General features: G+C 49.8%; 1 protein-coding gene across 4 annotated transcripts in view; it reads right to left on the bottom strand.

Moving 5' to 3' along the window:
* Positions 1-7,104: 7,104 nt before the first annotated feature.
* Sema5b (semaphorin 5B) overlaps positions 7,105-20,530 on the bottom strand; it is a 119,040-nt gene continuing 105,614 nt past the window's right edge. The window contains exons 10-22 of one of the 4 annotated variants that reach the window (XM_040750862.1): positions 20,048-20,255; positions 19,729-19,936; positions 12,511-12,628; positions 12,182-12,363; positions 11,019-11,162; positions 10,759-10,906; positions 10,455-10,680; positions 10,131-10,349; positions 9,745-9,852; positions 9,429-9,578; positions 9,040-9,084; positions 8,385-8,620; positions 7,105-8,200 (exon numbers count right to left, since the gene is read on the bottom strand). In XM_040750862.1, coding sequence (XP_040606796.1) covers positions 8,042-8,200; positions 8,385-8,620; positions 9,040-9,084; positions 9,429-9,578; positions 9,745-9,852; positions 10,131-10,349; positions 10,455-10,680; positions 10,759-10,906; positions 11,019-11,162; positions 12,182-12,363; positions 12,511-12,628; positions 19,729-19,936; positions 20,048-20,255 — 2,151 coding nt within the window. In that variant the 3' untranslated portion in view covers positions 7,105-8,041. Of the gene's footprint in view, positions 8,201-8,384; positions 8,621-9,039; positions 9,085-9,428; positions 9,579-9,681; positions 9,853-10,130; positions 10,350-10,454; positions 10,907-11,018; positions 11,163-12,181; positions 12,364-12,510; positions 12,629-19,728; positions 19,937-20,047; positions 20,256-20,530 lie in introns of all 4 variants that reach the window. The other 3 variants (XM_040750860.1, XM_040750861.1, XM_040750859.1) reach the window with 3 other exon arrangements.

Consider the following 20,530-nt stretch of genomic DNA (forward strand, 5'->3'; position numbering starts at 1 on the left):
GACCATCAAAGGGAGGTTGATATGTTTATCTTGATTTGAACACTGCACATGTAAGTGTGCAGCAAAACATTACATAATACCCATAACTCTATACCATCTTATGTTATGAGTTACAATTAAATTTAAAAAGTCTTACTTTCACTGTATACAGTTTTGGGTTTTTGTGTTATTTGTTGTTTGGAAGTTTTGTTATATAGCCCTGGTTACCTAGAACTCACTACAAAGACAGTGATGGCCTCATACTTGCAAAGATCCTCCTGTCTTTCCCTTGTGCGTGTTGGGACCATAGGTGTACACAACAATGTCCAGCTGTGTATTATTTCATACTACTCAATTTTTTAAAAAAATTACACTTACTTATTGTGTGCACAATGTGCCCTGTACTTGAGAATTTGCTATGGCACACATAGAGGTCAGAGGGGAGTCAACAGGAGTCAGTTCTCTCCTTCCACCATGTGAGGTCCAGGGATTGAACTCAAGTGGTCTGCCTTGGCAGCAAGTGTCTTCACCTGGTGAGCTATCTTAGCCCATCCCCTGTTTGATCCCCCCCCACCAGGGTCTCACTATATAGCCTTGGCTTGCCTGAAACTGGCTGTGTAGACAAGCTGGTCTTGAATTCACAGAGATCTGCCAGGCTCTGCCTTCCCCAAGTGCTGGCATTAAAGGTATGTGCCTCCATGCCCTACTTAAAGATTCATTTACTTATTTTTATTCATTTGTATGTTGTGTGGGGTTGCATGAGTTTATGTACAGAAAGGCCAGAAGAGGACATCAGAACATCGGGAACTGGAGTGACAAGCAGTTGACACCATCACATGGATGCTGGGTACTGAACCCTGGTCCTCTGCAAGAGCAGTAAATGCTCTTAATCATCTCTCCAACTCACTGTCTGATTTTTTTAAATCCCAGTAGTTTATTCCTTTTAAATATCTGCCATTATCACTTATGAGATTATTAAAGCAATATGTTGCTGGATTTTCTTGTTCCAACCTGGTCCACAGCTGCTTTGCCCCCAAAGAAACACACAGACCCTATATTAATTATAAAACTGTTGGCCCATGGTTAGGGATTCTTATTGGCTAGCTCTCTCTTAATTATTAACCCACAACTACTAATCTATGTATTTCTACAAGGCCTTATCTTACCAGAGAACGCCTGGAACGTCCTTTCTTTCCAGTCCCTAGATGGCATCCCTTTTTGTGGCCCCTCCCTGCCTACCTTTTCCAGAATTCTCCTTGTCTCCTAGTCCCATCTATCTTCCTGCCTCTATTGGCCAAACAGTGTTTTATTCATCAACCAATAAGAGAAACATATATACAGAAGGACATCCCCCATCAACAATGTGAACAATGCGAGTGGAACAAAAGTTGTTCAAGGAAAGCAGAATTCAAGGTTGCAGGTTGCCAAGCAAGACTTAGATCCTACCTGGTAATATGAGCTGCAAGGCAGCTCCTGGGAACCCTATACCCCTGGAGTCTCCTAAGGTGGAGTTACCTAATGGAAAAGTGGATCTCTTGTGTTCAAGAATGTTCTTACTGGGGGAAGTTGGTCAACTATGCCCCAAATATGGGATGCCTTGTGTCCTGCCTGTCCTGGATGGCAGGGTTCAGTCTAGAGAAAACAGAGCCCTTTGGGGGGTGTTTGGAAGTGCGTCTGGACACAGATGACTTTTCTAGTAAATTTCAGAGTGCAATCCCCTCCAGTCATGACTAGAGACTGAGGTGCAGCCTCCAAGGACTGAGGGTAACTCATTTAGAAGCTTGGGACAAGGAGAAAGATTTCACTAGAGGATCCATTGTGGGCTAGCTTACAGTTCTGCAGTGCATCTTCAGAGGTAACCTACTTGTGAAGCCAGAGGCTTCAGAATGAGCTGAGGTATCTGAAGTGAGTACCAGGCTCAGGAGGAAGAGAGTCCTGTGAGGAGGCCCAGGGTCAAAAGCAATGGTCTGGTTGCTTTTCCAAGTCCATTTCCTCAGAATTATACTAGGACTCAGGAGTGCCAATTACTTGGGACCAAGGTGAGTGTTAGAGGCCCTGCTAAGGGCTGTGACCAAATATGTTATACAGACTACCTAACAGAGGAAAGACTTAGTTTGGCTCATAGTTTGAGGAGGTTCAGTACACGGTCCCTCAGCCTCGTGCACTAGTCAGAACATCATGATAAGAGCATATCATGGAAGACCTTCTTCACAGTAAACAGGAAACAGAGAGAATACAGAAAGAGGCTAGGCTAAGATACACCACCCAGAGACACATCCCCAGTGACCTACTGTCTCCAATAAACTTTCACCATTCCAAATAATGCCTTATGGTTTCTATTGCTGTGAAGAGACACCATGACCATGGTAACTCTTACAAATGAAAACACTTAACTGGGACTGGCTTACAGTTCAGAGGTTTAGTGAGACATGGTGGCATTCAGGCAGAAATGGTGCTGGAGAGGGAGCTGAGAGTTCTACATGTTGATGGGCAGGCAACCAAGGAGTCTGTAATGCTGGGCATAACTTGAACATATATGACCTCAAAGCCCACCCCCACAGTGGCACATTCCCTACAACAAGGCCACACCCACTTCAATAAGGCCACGCCTCCTAATAGTGCTACTTCCTATGACCTAGCATTCAAACACATGAATCTATGAGTACCATACCTATTTAAACCACCACAGCCATTGTATTGAGTCCATCAAATGGTTAATCCATTGATTGTGTCATTGACCCCATAATCTAACTGTCTCTATTATGCTGTCACAGACATGGCCAGAGTGCCTAGAAAGACACTCTTGGATGCCGCCATGTTGATTGTCAAGGCTGAGATCATAGCAGTACCTGATGGCTGGTACTGGTAACTGGGCTTCTCTTTCCACCTGAAGGGCCCCTTTCAGAGTGCTGCAGTTTGGAGAGACAATAGCTATTGTCTCAAGAAGACATTTTCAGGGCTAGTGAGACAGCTCAGTAGGTAAAATCCTCGAGATCTGAGTTCAATCCCCAGAACCCCCATAAAGGTAAAAGGAGTGAAATGACTCTGCAAAGCTATCCTCTGGTTTCCTCATTATATATATACCTCCCCAAATACACACAAGAGAGAGACAGAGACAGAGACAGAAACAGACAGACAGATTTGGGGGGCTGGGGAGATGGCTCAGCTGTTAAGAGCATTTGTTCCTCTTGTAGAAGACCAAGGTTCTGTTCCCAGCACCCAAGTGGTGGCTCAGAACCATCTGTAACCCATGTTCTAAGGGATCTGATGCCCTCTTCTGACCTCCACAGACACCAGGCACATATGTGGTACACAGACATACATGCAGGCAAAGCATCTATACACATAAAATATTTTTTAAAGGATATGACAACATTTTCCCAGGTTCTCGTGCAAGGACAATGGGCTCACTGTGCCCAATAAGCCAGGGTGACAGCACAGCACTTCTGTGACAACATCTTCTTCAGGGGATGATCAACAGTTACACTCTGGCCAGCAATGTATTCCTACTTTACCTTGACTAATTCGGAAAGCCACGTGACAAGCGCATTCCCTACTTGCCTCCACTTCTGGGAATGTATCCTAAGGGCATGTAAGAAAAACTCACAGGAGACCTAGAGTAGTAATCTGGAAAAGGAAAAGGAGTGGCTAATGTGAATTATGATACATTTATGTGGTAGAATGATATCATTATATAGTAAAGGAGAGCAGATTTGGGTAAAAATAAAAAGTGACAGAATGTTCCAGAGTTTTCAACTGTTATGCAAACACTTCAAAGTCTACTGTGGTATAATGAAATGTGTAAAAATTGCATTTTCTCTAATTGAAGTGGTAGAATGGGGGGATCTTATCACTCATGGGACTCTGCAAACAGGGCTCTCTCTCCTCTCCCACTGCTAGGACCAGGGCTGCAAGGGACTCCGAGGCTTAAAGAATTCCTAACAATATAAGAAAATTATGACATGATGTTATGTGTTAAAAATCAGAATAAAACCCACACATTTAGTGTGCCTTGCTTTTATAAAATGTCACCAAACTCACATAGAACCACAGAGAAACATATTAAGACAATGAAGATTATCTCTTTAGGATATTTGATTTTTATTAGTGTGTGTGTGTGTGTGTGTGTGTGTGTTTTAGAATTACTTTTCTTTTTTGAGGCAGTGTCCCTTTTATCTCAGGCTGGCATCAGATTCACTATAGAGTCAGGGTCCTCTGTCCCCACATTCCAAAGTTTGGATCACCAGCAGGCCCCGCTTATTCTGGGCTGGTATTGAACCAAGGACTTGGTTCATGCTAGACAAGTTCTCCCCAATGAATTACTGCCCCCCTTGTTCTGGGGAGTCAAGTCCAGGGACTCATGGATAGAGAAGACATGTACTCTATCAACTGAGCTACATCCCATTCCCCTTCCCAAATTATCTTCCTTCCTTTTAGCTTATAAACAAAGGCTCATTTAGCTCATGGTTTTGAAAGTGCAAGGTTCAAAAAGCACAGCACAGTTAGAATGAAGGCCCACCTTAAATGCAACATGTTGCAGCGAGGTGCAGGTGGGTATTTCTGGCCTCAAATTTCCTTCAATGAACACATACTACAGTAATGGTCAGGAAAATAAAAGGAATTTTCATTTCTTTCTCTCCCAATATTCACTCCAACATTCAGGAGCTCGGAGACTTGTCCCTCTGCTATCGCCTCTCCTATGACTAAAACATAATAGATGCATCACAAAGATGAGACCACATCGTGTCTCTGTTGCCACCATTATAGAAATAGGCTCTGGTCTAGCCATGCTGTGAGCAGCAGTTGTATTTCTGTTCCTGTTGTATTTCTTTCCCTTTTCCTGGTGCCGATAACCATCTCATTGTTTGAGGGAGGAGAAGGAAAGAAAAGAGGTTCTAGGACAGCTGTCACCATTCTGTTTCTTGACCCAAGTCCTCGTTGCAAAGATCTTGCCCTGTGTTATTAAACTATATTGTTGCTTTACCTGACTTTTCTGTACCTGTCCTTTTTTTTAAATTTTTAACCATGGCACATAAATAAAAACTCAAGGATCTAGCTGGAGCTTACACGATTTTCATACAACCCCCTCTTTTTTAGTTTCATTCTCACCCTCCATCCGTTGCTGACCCTTTTCTGAAATCCTTTGGCTGTCAGCCCTGCCCCATTCCCATGACCCCAGGAGATCGCTGTTATTGCCCTCTTTCTGTCACTGTAGACAGACAGACAGCCCCCCCTTCCATAGCTTCCATACCCACACTCAACCAAGCACAGGCAGAAAATGTCTGGGGGAAATTGCCTCCGAACTGCACACACCCAAACTTTTCTTCTTGACATTATTCCCTCAGCAATATGGAACAGTGATTCATAACTCATTCACAATGCAGTAGGTATCAGAAATAATCCAGAGAAGGTTCAAGAGGGTGTGCACCGCCTACACGCAAATGCATGCCACTCCATTTTGCATAGGGGACCCTGAGCATCCACAGGTTTGAGAATCCACAGGGGGCAGTGCCTTGGAACCAATTCTCTAAGAATACCGATGGATGACTGTATTATGAGCTGGGATTAGAACTTCATCCTTGTTTTATTGAAAATGGCGTCAGAGCTTTTGTTTTTTATTCTCTTTGCTTTGGGGGCTGATTCTGAGAGAAAGGGAAAGAATTGTATTCACATAACATGTTAAAATCCTTAGATCTCTGTCTTGGTTTTTGGTATAATCATTGTAAGATTTGTTTTTGGGCTTCCCATAGCCTCTAAATTTTCTGCAATGGATATGTATGACTTTAAGACAGTGGGCTTTCCCACAGAGTGGAACATAAAAGCTGAAACACCTCCTCCTGCTTCTTCCTCACTCTCCCTGAGCCGGCGGGGTGGAGAAAGCCTGATTTCCTTAGTTAGTTCAGCCTCCTGACATATGCCAGAGAACACCTCCTTGTCAGGGCACCTGAGAGGGTGACTTTTGGGGTCCTTTGCTCTGATCTGGGGGCATTTGTTAAGTAGCCTTTGCCAACCACGCCCACTCCTCTGCATGTGTGCAGCGCAGTACTTCCGGTACATTCTTAGATTAGCCTTCAAACCACGCTCTCACAAGAGACTTCAGGTGTGTGTGTTCAGGTCCCTGAGGGTGTACCTTCCCAGGGACAGCATTCCAGTCAACAGAGGTACACTTTATCTGGCAGTTCTCTTCGACCACCACCCATAGAACCGTCCCTCACTTGGTCACATGTGAGTGACACTGCTGAGGCAGACACACTGGCCCTGGAACACTTTCAATTTCCATTAGTACTACTGGGTTCAAGGTAGTTGAAACTCCAGGGTCTAAAATGCCCCACAGGCCTCCACAAGCTCTAGGCTCAGGGGCTGGACAAGAACCACACAGGGATCCACAAGCCACAAGCACTCCAGTTCCCTTTGGCCCAGGGACATCGCCATTTGAGCTTCCAGAATTCCAGGAAGGCCCCACCTCTCCTTTCCTCCAGACACCTTCAAGCTCTAGGTATTTCTTCCTCTGCTCCCCAAGACCCTCACCCCTCAACCACAGAGCATCCAGGCTTCCTAGGCTATATACCTTCCATTTTCCTGAGGCTCTTACGATAATTGATCTATCCAATTAAGGCAGGAAATTGTTCTCTAAATGTAACACGTCCATCAATCGCATCCACAATGGCCACATTGATTTGGAGGGCTGAAGCTCTGAGGTGATTTTTATTTAATACAGCACAAACTCCATCAGGCTTCCACCTTCACAGGCATCATTTCTCAATTTGATTTTGTTAAACTCAGCTTCAAACATATCCCATGAATCATCTTCATCAATGGCCTCCTGCTGAATTCCCCATCTCCGCGCAGGAGCTGCTGAGGGCAGGCCCACACCACTCTGTGCTGTTACCTTTGCTGAACCTAGTGTCCTCACTGGTGAATTCTGTTTACACCCCACTTCTTTTCTGAGAGAGGAATGCGTGTGTGCACATAAACCCCCACACAGGAAGATAGCCTCTATTAAAGTCAAACTCCACTCAGGTCGTTTCCTTCCATCTTGAGGAACCATCTGTTACCTCGAGCACTGCCTTGACAGACTACACCATGCCAAGAGGACCCACACACATATGCACAAAGACAGTTCCATTTGGAGACTGGATATCATCTTTAATTAATAATGTCACAGCGAAATATCCTTTTTGTTGCTGTAGCAGATGGCGTGTGTGTGTGTGTGTGTGTGTGTGTGTGTGTGTGTGTGTGTTCCTGAATACATGAGGGGCCAGCAGAGACTCCCAAACAGTTCTCAGCCAACAACTCTTGAGCAGCAACAGTCTCCATAGGCATGGAGGCCAGACTCTGCCTCTTGTGGTCTTGAGTCTTCCTTCCTTTCTGGGCCACCTTGTGTACATTTTGAAGGCAAGGTTAAGGCCTGTACCCAGTCAGATTAAAGGGCCTCTCAGCACAGTCCGGCCTCCAGTTCTCAGTCTTCACTGGCCCTAACCAGAGGAATGCCCCTGGTCAAGATACAGACTGTCTGACAGAGGTGGTCAACCGAGGCCAGCACTGGTCCCCTGTGACACTTACAGAGCAGCATCAGAGTGGTCCAGCCCTGGGCTGAGTTCTGACGCTGCGGGGACATTTGATGAGTTCCTTTCATTGATAAGCTGAATGCAGCTCAGGCATTTTGGAGGGCCATTCAAAAGGGGCAGGCTTGGTGGTGGTGGTCATTTAGAAATCATTTCCAACCCAAACCTAAGAGCCCACTTCCCTGTCATCTCTACTCTCTCATTTCTTCACATGCCCAGTAGGTCCACAGCTCAGCCATGGCAGGGGAAAGTGATGATGGGTCACAGGAAACCATGAAACCTGGACTGATCTGTATCCGAAGTCATGTGCCAGCCTGAAGGCAGCCCTCTCTCCCAAGGTCAGTGACGGGCAGAGCTTTCTGAAGCTGAATGGGACCCACAGGCCAGGCAAACAAGTTCTCAGCCCAGCACAGAGGGAACACCAGAATGGCTCTACTGTCCCATTCCACTGTTCTGTGCCTTGGGAAGGCATGGAGCCCAAGTCCAGGAGGGTGGGATCAGCTGTTGGGGAAACAGCGCTGTCCAGGTGAGGCCTCGGGCCGGAAGCTGGGCTTGTTCAGTGGGCTGGGGTAGTAGGTGGTTGTATACACATTGGTCTGCTGCAGTGGATAGAAATTGGCTCTGTCATCAGGGATCAAGTTATTCTTGTTCAGTGTCTACAGGGAGGAGAAGAAATCAGAGAAAGGAGAGAAGAGATGAGAAAAGGCCAGCCCAGGGCAAGGAGTCCTAGAAGCCAGCCAGCAAGGGGAAAGTCTGATTATTGACACAGTGTGCCTTCATGTGACCACAGCCCCCCCCCAGTGATGCCCGGCGTAGAGCCAGGACCACAGTACCATTCACCTTGATCTTTGCTTCACACAGGGGTCCCACCTTGAATTCCATGGGTGTGTACTTCTCATTCTTGGGGGTGCCCCCACTCTTGTAGTGCAAGTGGTTAGGGGTGGCAGGATGGACAAGCGTGGACTCCTGAGATTGGCGCTGGCAGTGCTGGCAAGACAGGTACACGGCCAAGGTCAAGAGCCCAGAGCCCAGGAAGCAGGACACACCAGTGGCTACCAGGTGCAGGAGACTGAACCCTGGAGGAAGAGAGGCAGGTGGTAAGGATGGAGGCAAAGGAGGAGGTCGCTGACTGCCCTCCCAGGATCAGACACAGTATCAAGAGGCCCCAGGGCATGGAGAAAGGAAAGGGCTTTGGGGCCACAACCAAAGAGAGAGGTTGGAGAGGCTGTCACCTTATCTCCCAGGGCAGCCTGTGGGTGGAGGCCGAAGTGGCAATGGAAGGATTTGGATGCAGGCCGATGATGAGGCCGCTAGGAGGCCTACGCGGGGACCGTGCAGGCCTCCCTGCGCCCAACCTTGAAGCCAGGTGGGGACCCCCACCCCCACCCAGGCTTGGCTGTCTGCAGCAGAACTGGGAAGGATGCAGACTGCAGAGGTGGAGGAGGGACTGTGACATGGGTTACATAGGTGAAGTGACATGAGTGGCTCTCTTTACCTCCACAGCTGGTGGCCTCCTCCACACTGGAAGCAGGCAGAATGACTGCAGGGAGAGAAATGGAGAAGGTTGGACCAGAGCGAAGAGGGAGGACTCACTCCTGGGCTGGGTGTCATCTACCAGAACCTGTAGGCCATTGGCTTCAGGGCCTATGCTTCCTCTGGCTTCTCTGGAGACACCGTCCCGCCCCCAGGGTGGACCCCTCAATAGGTGTGTAGAATGGAAACCCCAAGCATGAGACAAATGTATCATTTCTGACGCTTCATTCCATACTCCCACCTCTGCCTGAGGGTTCAAGTTTCGGAAGGGAAGGGCACTGGGGGAATGGGAGCATGGGTCATGGGGACCCTGGGAGAGATGATGTGTTAAGTACTTGCAAAAGGACCCACCAGGAATCTCACTGTAAGGACAGGGCCGGCTCTGGCTGCTGTTGCCAAGACAGGCACCTGGCCCTGGGACAAGCTCCTCACAGCTACGGCTTCTGCTCTGGGCTCCATCCTCAGTGCAGACACCCCACTCAGACCATAGAGACCAGCCTTCTGTGGATTGTGGGTTGGAATGAGGCTGCATGCCCCAGGATCTCCCTGTTGAGGGTTAGCAGCTCCCAAACATTGCTCAGCCCCAGTCAGATGCACCCAGTACCTGGGCAGGCCTGCGTAGCACATAGTGCCTCCTCCGTGTGCAGCCCGAGGCAGATGTCCTCACCTGGGGACGGGGCAGGGTTGGTGCAGGAACGGGTGCGTTGATAGTGGCCACCACCGCAGGATGCTGAGCACTGGGACCACGCGGTCCAACAGGACCAGGCACCCCGCACTGTAAGCGTGAATTGAGTGGGTGTGAGAGAGACTACCCTAGGCCTCATTCCCTCAACATCCACCCCACCCCAAATCAACAGGTCAAAGCATTAAAGGGTGCTGTTCCTCTCACCCCTAAACCCCATATCAGCTTCATCTCAAATCAAGTTACCTATTTGGCTGGCTAGCTCGGTAGCAAAAGCAAGGCAGTAATGAAAGAAGAAGCACCTCGCTCCTGCTCCACCCTAGTGGCCGCTGAGTCCATGGAGAAGCTAAAGTTTCTTCCCATAACCTTACCTGGGCAAGCCTGCGGGTTGCAGTCTTGGTACTCCACAGCGTCTCCCACGCAGGGCAGACCCCCGTTGCGGGGTTCCGGGTTGGTACACGTTCTCTTGCGGACACGGAAGCCCAGCTCGCAGTCCCGGGAGCAGGATGACCACGGGCCCCAGGAGGCCCAGCCACCGCTCAGAGAGTGCGGGGACGTGCTCCCGCTGCGCAGGAGATCCTCCACCAGGGCTGCAGAGGGCCGGCGGGTTCAGCGACCCCAGTGCTGGGCGACGCGCTCCTCCCCCAGGCCTCCCGGGCTCCCGCTCCCGGGCTCCCCACCGCTGCAGGCCGTACCGTCGGTGTCGCAGGCTCCGGTGCCGTCGGCGGGGCAGGTCCTGGTCTCTGTCCTCCTTTTGCCGAACTGCAGGCCGTGTGGGTCTGGCAGCGGGGCGCGGCACGTGAAGCGGAAGCGCTGCTCCTGGCGTGCTCCACCCTGGGTCACATTCACCGGCAGCCAGGGCGTCCAGGGTGTGTTGCGCCGCACTTCCGGGCAAGCCTCGGGGTTACATGTCTTGAACTCCTTCGGGATGAGGGTGGTTTCAGAGCCTACAGGCTTCCCCGCACCTCGCGCCACCCGCCCCACGCCCCGTGTTCTCACCACGCCGCAGCCTGGGCAAGAGTTGCCATTCTCGCAGACCCGACGGCGCGATTGCACACCGCCTCCACAGTTGCTGCTGCACTTGCTCCAGGAGCCCCAGGAAGCCCAGAAGATGGGCACCGGGCAAGGTGTATTTTCATTACAGAACCTGGGGAGAAAGGAGGCGCGTCACCCTAGGGAGAGGTATTGTTATTCCTGTTCCGGAACCCAGGTAGAAGGATGCCCAGATCCCTGCCTGGCTGCAGCCACAGGTAGCTCACCGCTCCTCCCGGCTCTTGCCCACGCAGATGCGGCCCCCGTGGCGGGGCGCCGGGTTGCTGCAACTTCGCTGACGGACCTGAAAGCCGATTCCACAGGACGTGCTGCACTGTGCCCACGATGACCATGTGGTCCACGCCCCATTCCTGGTGGAGTGGGAGGGGACAGAGACACATGCCCCTCTGAGCCCTAGCTTCATAGATCTGGGCTGCATCTGGGGCAGATGGATTTTGTATTGTTGTCAGGACTGGCGAGACAGTGACACAGAAAATATCAGCTCCTAACCAGGCTGGCTCAGGCAGATTCGTGCATTCATCCGTTTGCTCATTCATGCCTCAAATATGTATTGAGAGCCTTCTTCCATATATCAGGCTGTACTCAGGGCCAAGGACACAGTGATAGGGCCGGGCCCCTACACAGACAGGCAAAAGGACACACTCTTTAGAGGTCTCAGTTACCATTACATCCTGAAACCTTCCTTTCCCCCTTCTCAGATACCCACGCCTCCTCTTAGGCCTCACTCTCCCGGCTTCTCCCCGCTTTCCCCAGCTTCTGGTCAGAGTTGGACCCTCCCGTTTACTGGTACCCTTTCCCTCAAAATAAGACTAAGGGTTGAATTCTGACCCCCTTGAGGTTTCTGTGAGGGTTAAATTAGTGAATGCAGATAAAATAATTACTTTAAGAGTCTCTAAAACTATGGGTTAGTTGTGATGGTAACAATTTTATGCAGTTCCCAAGCACCAGGCAGTATAGTTCCCTACATACATTCTGTCTTTTAATCTTTGCAGCAACTCTCAGGTGGGTACTGCATTCCCTATTTTAAAAGGAGTGCCTAAGGTCTGTTCAAGGTCATGCCTCTAGACGGCAAAGCCTGGGGTCATCACCATCTTATGCTGTCCTCAAGTTGGGAACAGCAAGCTAGCTTTTGGCAGCAACCCTCATGCCTGTCCAGTCTTTCTTTTGGCAATCCTGCCATAGGGCAGAGATTATTCTTCCACTGATGAGAAAACTCTCCTAGTGCTTCTATTTCCTGCCTCAGACAATAGCTTCCTGTCCAGTCCCCAGTACTTCTCTGAAGTGTAAACATCTGGGTGAGATGCCCATTCCCTCAGTTCTCTCCATATGAGTCCTTAGCAGACACTGTACAAATCCTGCCCTCACCTACCTGGAGCAATTGGCGATATGGATGGCTGGCCCCACGCAGTCCAGGCCCCCACAGCGGGGCCTTGGGGAGTCACAGGATCTGGCCCGGCACAGGCAAGAACCCGAGTTGTCTCCATCTAAGTGCTCACACGGTTTCCATGGTGACCACGGGCTAAAGCCCCCATCCCGTGTCACATTCCGCACCTGCAGACTCATATAAGGGGCAAGACTCCTGTCACACAAGTCAAAGGTAGGGGAGGAGTGACATCCCAGGGTGCATGGGGTGTATACTGATGGGGAGTCATAGCTGGCTGGGGAGAAGGGTTAGGGGAGGGCACACAGGGTTCTCACAGGACAGGCTGTGATGTTCTGGATCCAGAGGCTCATGTTGGAACTGTCCTCAAGGGTGCTGCAATGCTGGCGCTTCCCGTCCCAGCCGCAGTATGGGTCCCGTGCTCCCAGGCATGCCCTGCCAGACAGAAGTCCTGAGACTCAAGCTTACTGGCTGCCCACTCTCAGTTTTGTCTCTAGAAGGCACCGGGCAACCCCACTCCGGGTACCTCTTTCTATCCTGATTTTCCTCTATGAAAAAGATTAAGTTCAAAGCTTGGGATTCAGCTCAGTGGTGGAGTGCTCGCTTAGCAAGTACAAGGCCCTGGGTTCCATCCCCAGCACCAGAAAGATGAAAAAGAGAACACAAAGTTCCCTGTGCCCTTGCTGTGTGGCTGGCATCGTTTAAAACACTTTGGAGCCACGAATGAGTTCAATGCAATAACCGGGTAAGGTGGGACTGCTACTGTTCCATCAGGTAGAAGGAAACCCAGAGAGCCCAGCAAGGCCTCAGACTTAGCCAGGAGACTGGACTGTGTTCTCCTGAGCTGAAGGGCCCCATTGCTCCTCACCTGGGGCCACTGGAGGAGACATGGTTTGCAGAAATGCAAAGAGAAGGCCTTTCCCTGTCAGGCCCTCAGAGGCTATTCTTAAGCCTGGCTCATATGAATCGCTGAGGAGCTTGGAGAAACACTGATACCCAAGTCCTCCCCAACATGAGTCTCTGGGGTAGAGTGGTTTTCAAATGTCCAGGACAATGCTAAAGGAAGTCCTTTTGTGAATCACCAGGGTGGCTAACCATCTTTGCGTGGAGGGGAAGAGGAGGTTTTCCAGCAATCACACAAACTATCTTGTGGAACTGGACCCAGACCTAGGCTTCCCAACTGTCATTCCCCTTCCTTTCCGTCCTCCATCCGGCTGGAGGTCCCTTTCCACTTCCCACCCTGACTGGTGTGTGGATCCATTTCTCAAAGCACAGGATGCCCGCTACAGTCTAGGGCCATGTGTGTTTCCCCATGTTTGAGCTGTTTGGGTGCAGAGGACAGCGGCTAGCACTTTAGCATCTGGAAAATGAGCCAATCTGCTAGGACAGGATGGTACCCCATCATTCTCTGGCCACAGAGCTGGCGCTTCTGCAATGTCCCAGAAAAGAGAGTGGTTCACACCCCAATGCATGCCTCAGGTGCCTCCGCTTACACTCGAGGGCTCTTTTCTTCCCTTTCCTCTGATTCATTCAGGTAACCTGGCCCTTATAGTTTTGAAATAAGAAAGTTAAATCTCCACTCGGAGGACGTCAATGAGGAGGAAAAGAGTCTGTGGGAATTACAGAATCAAGATGTGCGATTCGCTGTAACTCAAAAAGGGTACCAGATCCTGGAGGCACAGGGAGGGGCCCTCCAGCCTCACAGTGAACTCCCTGCCATCCCAGGGCACAGCTGATCTCTTTTTGCTTGTTTTTCAATCTTTCACCCTGCTGGGGAAAGTTAAGAGGACACAAAAGTGAGGCCTTCAAAAATGGAGGCAAGGAAATAAGAGAGGCCTTGGGAAGGAGCAAAGGCAGTAAGAGATGGACGGATGAGTTCACAGCATCACACAAGTTTGCAAGAAGAGTTTCCCTCCAGTGGCCAAAGGGGCCGAGGATGCTGACAGCCAGCAGGATACATACAAGAGCCCACACCTTGCAGCTTTTGCTGTTTCCAGGATGGGATTCTGTGTGTTGTCTTTTTTTTTTTTTTTTTTTTTTTTTGGTTTTTCGAGACAGGGTTTCTCTGTATTGTTTTGGAGGCTATCAGTCCAGCCTGTCCTCGAACTCACAGAGATCCGCCTGCCTCTGCCTCCCGAGTGCTGGGATTAAAGGCGTGCGCCACCACCGCCCGGCTTGTGTGCTGTCTTTTATGCCTTCCCCCGTAACGCCCCCTAGCCATGCCCAAAAGTGGGCCTGGCTAGTGATGTAGTTCACCGCCTACGTACGTACATATACGTCTTTACGTCTGGCCGTATACGTCTTTAGTCATGCCTAAAGTGGTTAGCGGTGTGGTAAACCGCCCTTTTATTACCTCATCTGTATGCGCCTCTAGTAAGTCACATGGTTAATGGCGGCATACCCACTTTCTCCTACAGGATTCTTCTTTTCTCTTGAAGATTCAGGGACAGTCATTTGTCAGCCATGGCTTAATTGATTGACTAATGACTTAGTTAATTAAATAGATAAGGTCTAACTCACTGTCTAGGCTAGGCTGAATCTTACTTACTGTGTAGCCCAGGCTGGCTTCAAACTCACAGCACTCCTCTTTCTCATCCTCTCATAAACCACCATGCCTGGCTCCTGTAAGTTTTTCACATTTAGCAAATTAAATAGGTCATGTCATGTACCAGGGGAAAAAGGAGGCCTTGGAGAGAGAGAGAGAGAGAGAGAGAGAGAGAGAGAGAGAGAGAGAGAGAGAGAGAGAGAGAGAGAGAGAGAGAGAGAGAGAGAGAGAAGAACTGAAGAAGACTCCCTCACCCTGACAGCACTAATTCTGATATGCTGTGACTGGTACTTGGCTCCCCGACATATAGAGCGCACAGCTTGTTGGCGGCACATGCTTGCTTGTCTCATTTATTAACTTTGCAAGAATAGGATTTTGCAGTTTCTAGGTTTTAGGGCAACCTGTTGTTATTTATTTATCGTATGTAGGGGGCAGGCAAGCTCTTGCCATGGTGTGCCTGTGGAAGGCCCCCACCTACAGCTTTATAATAGTGTTAGTCCCTGTTCCAGGCTGGCCCATGATCTTGTATAATCTAGGCGGTGCTTTGGGCATCTGTAGTTGAGGCCCTGATTGGATGCCACAGAGCATGCTGTGGTCTCCCTGGGAATCCACAGCACTCAGTTGTCTGTGGCTAGTGAATGTCTCCTTTTTACTCACTCAAAGACAACACAATACATTTTATAGTATAAGCATGCTCATGTTTTGCCTCTGAGACAAACAGTTTGATCTGAGGGTTTTTCACCAGCAGAATTTACCAAACTGGACGTTGTGGGGCTCAAAACAATCCAAGGGCACAAGGAATACTGGCACCTACGGCTGTGAGATCCTGTTCACTGACTGAGACTTGTTACAGATGAAAAACAAACAAGAGTCTGTGTGCGCTGTGTGCACACTCACACAGATGTCCACTCACATGTGCACACTTGCATGTGGAGGCCCGAGGACAACCTTGGGTGTCACACATCCACCCTCTTTATGACAGAGTCTGTGACTAGGATGTAGAGCTCACCAATTAAGCTAGATTGCTGGCCACCAGGCCCTAGGATCCTCCCACCTCCCCAATGATGGGATTACAAGTGGGAGTCACCACACCAGGCATTTTTATGTGGGTGTTGGGGGTTGAACTTGGGTTTTCGTGTTTGCAAGGCAAGTGCTTTGTTGACAAAACCACCCTGCAAACCCCAAAGTAAGATTCTTACCTAACAAAAACAAATATCTGCTAGCAGAGGGAATGGTTAAGGATGGAAATTCTGGATGGGCTTTTATAAGGCTAAAGCAGAAGGTTCTGAAGGAACCCAATGTGCCTAGTGTTACTTCTTCCTCTGGAGTCTTGCTGGGTCTAAAGCAGTCGTTTCCAGTCTTGAGTGCAGATCCTAAAGTCCTGGGTGTCTTTCGAAAGGCTTAAGCAAACAGAACAAAACACCTGCCTGCATCTGGGCCTCTGGAGCTGGAAGTCCAGGATTTGAGTCTTTAAACTTCAGTGAATAGTTACGGCCATAGAATCTCCAGCGAATAGTTATGGTTGAAAATTTCTGCTCCAGGGCCACATTTGCTAAGGTCCCAAGTGGAGTGGGATCTTGTGTTTCCCAGGTCCTGACAGAATAGGGGGACAGGGAGAAAGTCTCGGTAGAAACCTGCTCCAGTTTTCTTACCCCAAGTCCACTCCCTCCCTCTGCCTTTCCAGTTAAGGCCTGAGAAAAAAGAGGAGGGCAGGTTCTCCACAGAAAGCCCACCCCGCTGGTCCTTTGTGATTCTGCACTCCAGGGCTGCAGTCTCCTCCTCCTCCTCCTCCTCTTCCTCCTCCTCCTCTTCTTCCTCCTCCTCCTCCTCCTCCTCCTCCTCCTCCTGCTGCTGCTGGTGCTGCTGCTGCAGCTAGTAACTAAGGGGAATCGTTCCTCCCGTGGTTCAGGTGAGTCCACACTCACTGCCTTTGGGCTAAAGGCTCTTCAAAGCTGACAGAACAAGGACTGTGCTTTAGAAAATGGAAGCCCCAAGCTAAAGAGCACGGAAGTGCCTGTCACTGTAGAAAGTGGTGGGAATTTAGAGTTCTTTCAAGAAAGGAGCCATCAGGCCAACAATACATCACTGTGTCTTTTTTACTGCGGTGTTTCAAGCAGCCATTACAAAAGGGAACAGGTTTATTCCAGTGGTTCCCAAGTAGGACAGAGATGGATGGCCAGCATCGTAAGACCCAGAATCCTAGCTCCCTGCAGCTACAGTGGGTGGGTGGGAGCTGTCCAGGGTAGAGAAAGCATCCTGGAGCTTTGGGGCAAGTAACAGTTACTTAAGACTGCCAGAAGTACCTGGTTGGGAAGAGACTCCATTGAGGATATCTGTGAGTGAGCTAGGGTTGAGGTGAAAGGTCTACGGAAGGAGGAAAGGGATGAGTCATGGATTTAGCATCTTGGCTCCTCTCTGGCCAAGCCAGAGTATTAGTTGTATGCTGCGGGATTGAGAATTCTCTGACTAAAGGAGGTAGGGTCAGCTCCTGGATGCGGGGTAGAGCAACATGCCAGCTAGAGACAAGTCCTGGATGCCGGGTAGAGAAAGAACTGGGTACTGTCTCTGCTTACCCAACTTGATCTTTCTGCCAACTTTGGAGGAACAGGGACAAACATGGAATGCCTAGAACATTACACAGCAACCCCCCCCACACACACACACTTGAAAGCACTAATTCTGATACGCTGTGACTGGTACTTGGCTCCCTGACATATAGAGCGCACAGCTTGTTGGCTGTACATGCTTGCTTGTCTCATTTATTAACTTTGCAAGAATAGGATTCTGCAGTTTCTAGGTTTTATATCTACCTGTTGTTTTTTAAATCACATCTATCTATCTATCTGTCTGTCTGTCTATCTATCTATCTATCTGTCTATTTATTTTACATAGGGGGCAGGCATGCTCTTGCCATGGCATGTGTGTGGAGGGCCCCCACCTGCAACTTTATAATAGGATTTTCTTTGTACACATCAGTGGTTTGTAAGACAAATTCAGGAACCAAGACTCTGAGCTGACCTTCTGCCACCTTTTTGCAGAGTGACAACATGTTGGGGACACTACACAAGTTCCTGATTTCCTCTGCAAGATCCTGTGAGTGGGGAAGTAACCCTGCCCTCACCATCCTCTCATCCCACTGCAGACCCATGGCTTTGAAGTGGGCTGGAGCCACACTAACCCATCACAGAGTCCATCTGGCCAAAGTCTAACCTGTCCTACAGAGTACATTTCAGGATAGTCTACCCCATTGCGCCACCACTGCCATTCAGGTCACAATCCTCCTGGGCATTCTCAGCAGGTCTCAATCAGCTCTCCAGATCCACTCCTCATGCCCCCCACCCTGGATCAGCCTCTTCCTGGGCCAAATAATCAGTTGACTGAAGCATCCACCCTGGGATGAAGGTCACCCTGTGCTGGGCAGGGCTCACTAGTGAAAAAAAATACTGGTCCACTGGGTTTTCCATCAAGGATTTAGAACCTCTTGGAGAATAAGATGTGTTAAAAGTTTAATAGCAACATAGTATTTAAAGAGAACACAGAAACAAGGGAAATGCTGTCAGCAGGTAGCTGCTGCTTTCTAGTCAAACAGAGCTGCATGAATTTGGTATCATAGATTCAGAGACCAGAGAACCCAGGAGGCTTGAGCCTCCCAAAAGCCACTGGAGAAAATAAAAAGGAATAAAGACACTGTCTCTCCTTTATGACTTGCTAGCCTAGGCTCTTCATGGGTACTAGGCCTGATCTTTACTATTCTGCCAAAATAAAACATCACTCTGCTATCAAATCCCTCATTTTCCTGCCAAGAGAACTGAAGCTCAAAATGGTTACACAGTTTGCTTAAGATCATGTGGTTCGTGGAGCTGAGGTGGTTCCCCACTTTCATCTAATTCTACCATCTGTACCCTTCCCAAGACACCCTCTGCCTTTCCCCATGCAGTACATCCAAGCCAGAGCTGCTCTCCCTAACCATATTTGCAGAATGTGGAGAGCTGCAGTTGTGGAGGCCTAGTCCCATAAGCCTCCCCTTATACCAACAGCTCAGCAAAGCACTCTGTACACCACAGGTCTATGTAAACGTGTGTCACTCTGATGGAGCCATGGGTGGGGGCCAAGAGGAGCTCCAGTGACTGCCCATCACCAGGGACCTCCTACACCGGTCCATCTTTCCTCCTCCCCTGACTGCAGGCCTCCATCCACGCTCCTAGTGCTCTCGGAGAGCAACCCTTGGCAGCATAGAGTCCATTTGTCTCCCAAATCCCAAGGACAGATGGCACAGCCAGGAGGACTCTGTTGCATAGGTCATGAAGGCTACATGCCTGGTTTGATGATCATACAGAGGAAGGGGGGCAGCCAGGGGTGGCCTCAAGGGCTGGGAGTCTGGGACATAGCTCCATTTAGCCTTGGCTTCTTCCCTTAAATACTGGTGTTACTGCTGCCAAATTTGTGACTCCACTTAAAGCTAATGTGACCAAAAAGCAATGGGACATTGCAGCTCTTCTACATGGCTGCCGCACCTGGCTTGTCTGCCTTCAAGAAAGCTGAAGACTTGGGGCTTACCTAGGCATCATCTCCCCGCTGCTCCACATTTGGGCAAGAAGTGCTGTGGTTTCAAAGGCAACGATCTCTCTTTCTGAACTTAAGGGCCTGAGAGCAAATCAAGGTCTCTAGAGATGACTGGTGGGCCCGATCTATGGGGTTGCCCACAAAAATATCAGCCACCGAAATTATAAGTACATGATTCCCTTAGGCAGAGATTAAGGCTGGCTAACACTAACAAAATCCTTCCAAGATGTTTCAGGAGAAGGAATCCAATGTTTGAAGAGGTTAAGTGACCCCTCCAAAGGCACCATCTAACTGGAGACCCACAGGAATGCCAGGGCAGGTGGCTCACTCCAAAGCCACGCCACCTCCGAGGCGTGATTGGTGGGATAGCCACCACGTCCACAGACCGCCCCCGGGGCCCTACTCTTGCCCTCTTGCCTTGACTTACCCCTGATTACGGTAGGCCAAGCACCTCTCCAGCGGGACTCTCAACACCCGGTCGCTCAATCCCACGAAGAGCGCACGCGCACTGTGCAGGATGCGCAGGCTCCGCAAAGGTTCAAAGTGACCAGGGGGCAGCACATGCAGCTCCTCCAGGTAACAGCCCCGCAGGTTGCGGCTGGCGGTGGACAGTGCTTTCAGGATGGTGCCCGACTCTGGGGGGTCAGAGAAAAGTTGCCTTGAAGCATTGGCAGCTCGCAGTCGATTCTCCACCCAGCAGCAACTACTTCCCCAAATGCAGCTCAGATGGGCCTGGGCCGTTTTACCCGTGCCTATGTAGAGTACATGGTAGAGCGTGTCCTTAGCTTGCACAAGGTCCACCACGAGATGTGAGAAGCGGATGCTGTCCTGGGTGACACAGGGCTCTGGTGACACTGGCTGCACGGCTTCGCTCATCAGGAAGAGCCGCTGCGCATCCTGCAGGCTGCGCTCGGTGAGGTTCTCGTTGGGACCAGTCTCAGGCAGGGTGCCACACTGCCACAAGGAACCCAATCACTGGAGCCCAGTCCTCACATACAGGGACTGCCATGGCCTCCTTCCCACCCATGGAGACCTTGGGTAGACACTAATTCTTTAACACCCCTTGTTCCCAGTATTCTTTCTGTGTCCCTGAATCTTTTTTTAGGGAAGGATGAATTTTCTTTAAAACTAGGAGAAATTGAGGCTGGGAAGATGGAGGAGGTGAGATCTGCAGGGGTGGGGAAGAGGATGGGAGGGGGAAGGGGTCTGTCCAGACAAGTCATTTGAAT

This window comes from Mesocricetus auratus, unplaced genomic scaffold (genome assembly GCF_017639785.1).
Source record: "Mesocricetus auratus isolate SY011 unplaced genomic scaffold, BCM_Maur_2.0 Super-Scaffold_100008, whole genome shotgun sequence".
NCBI lineage: Eukaryota > Metazoa > Chordata > Mammalia > Rodentia > Cricetidae > Mesocricetus > Mesocricetus auratus.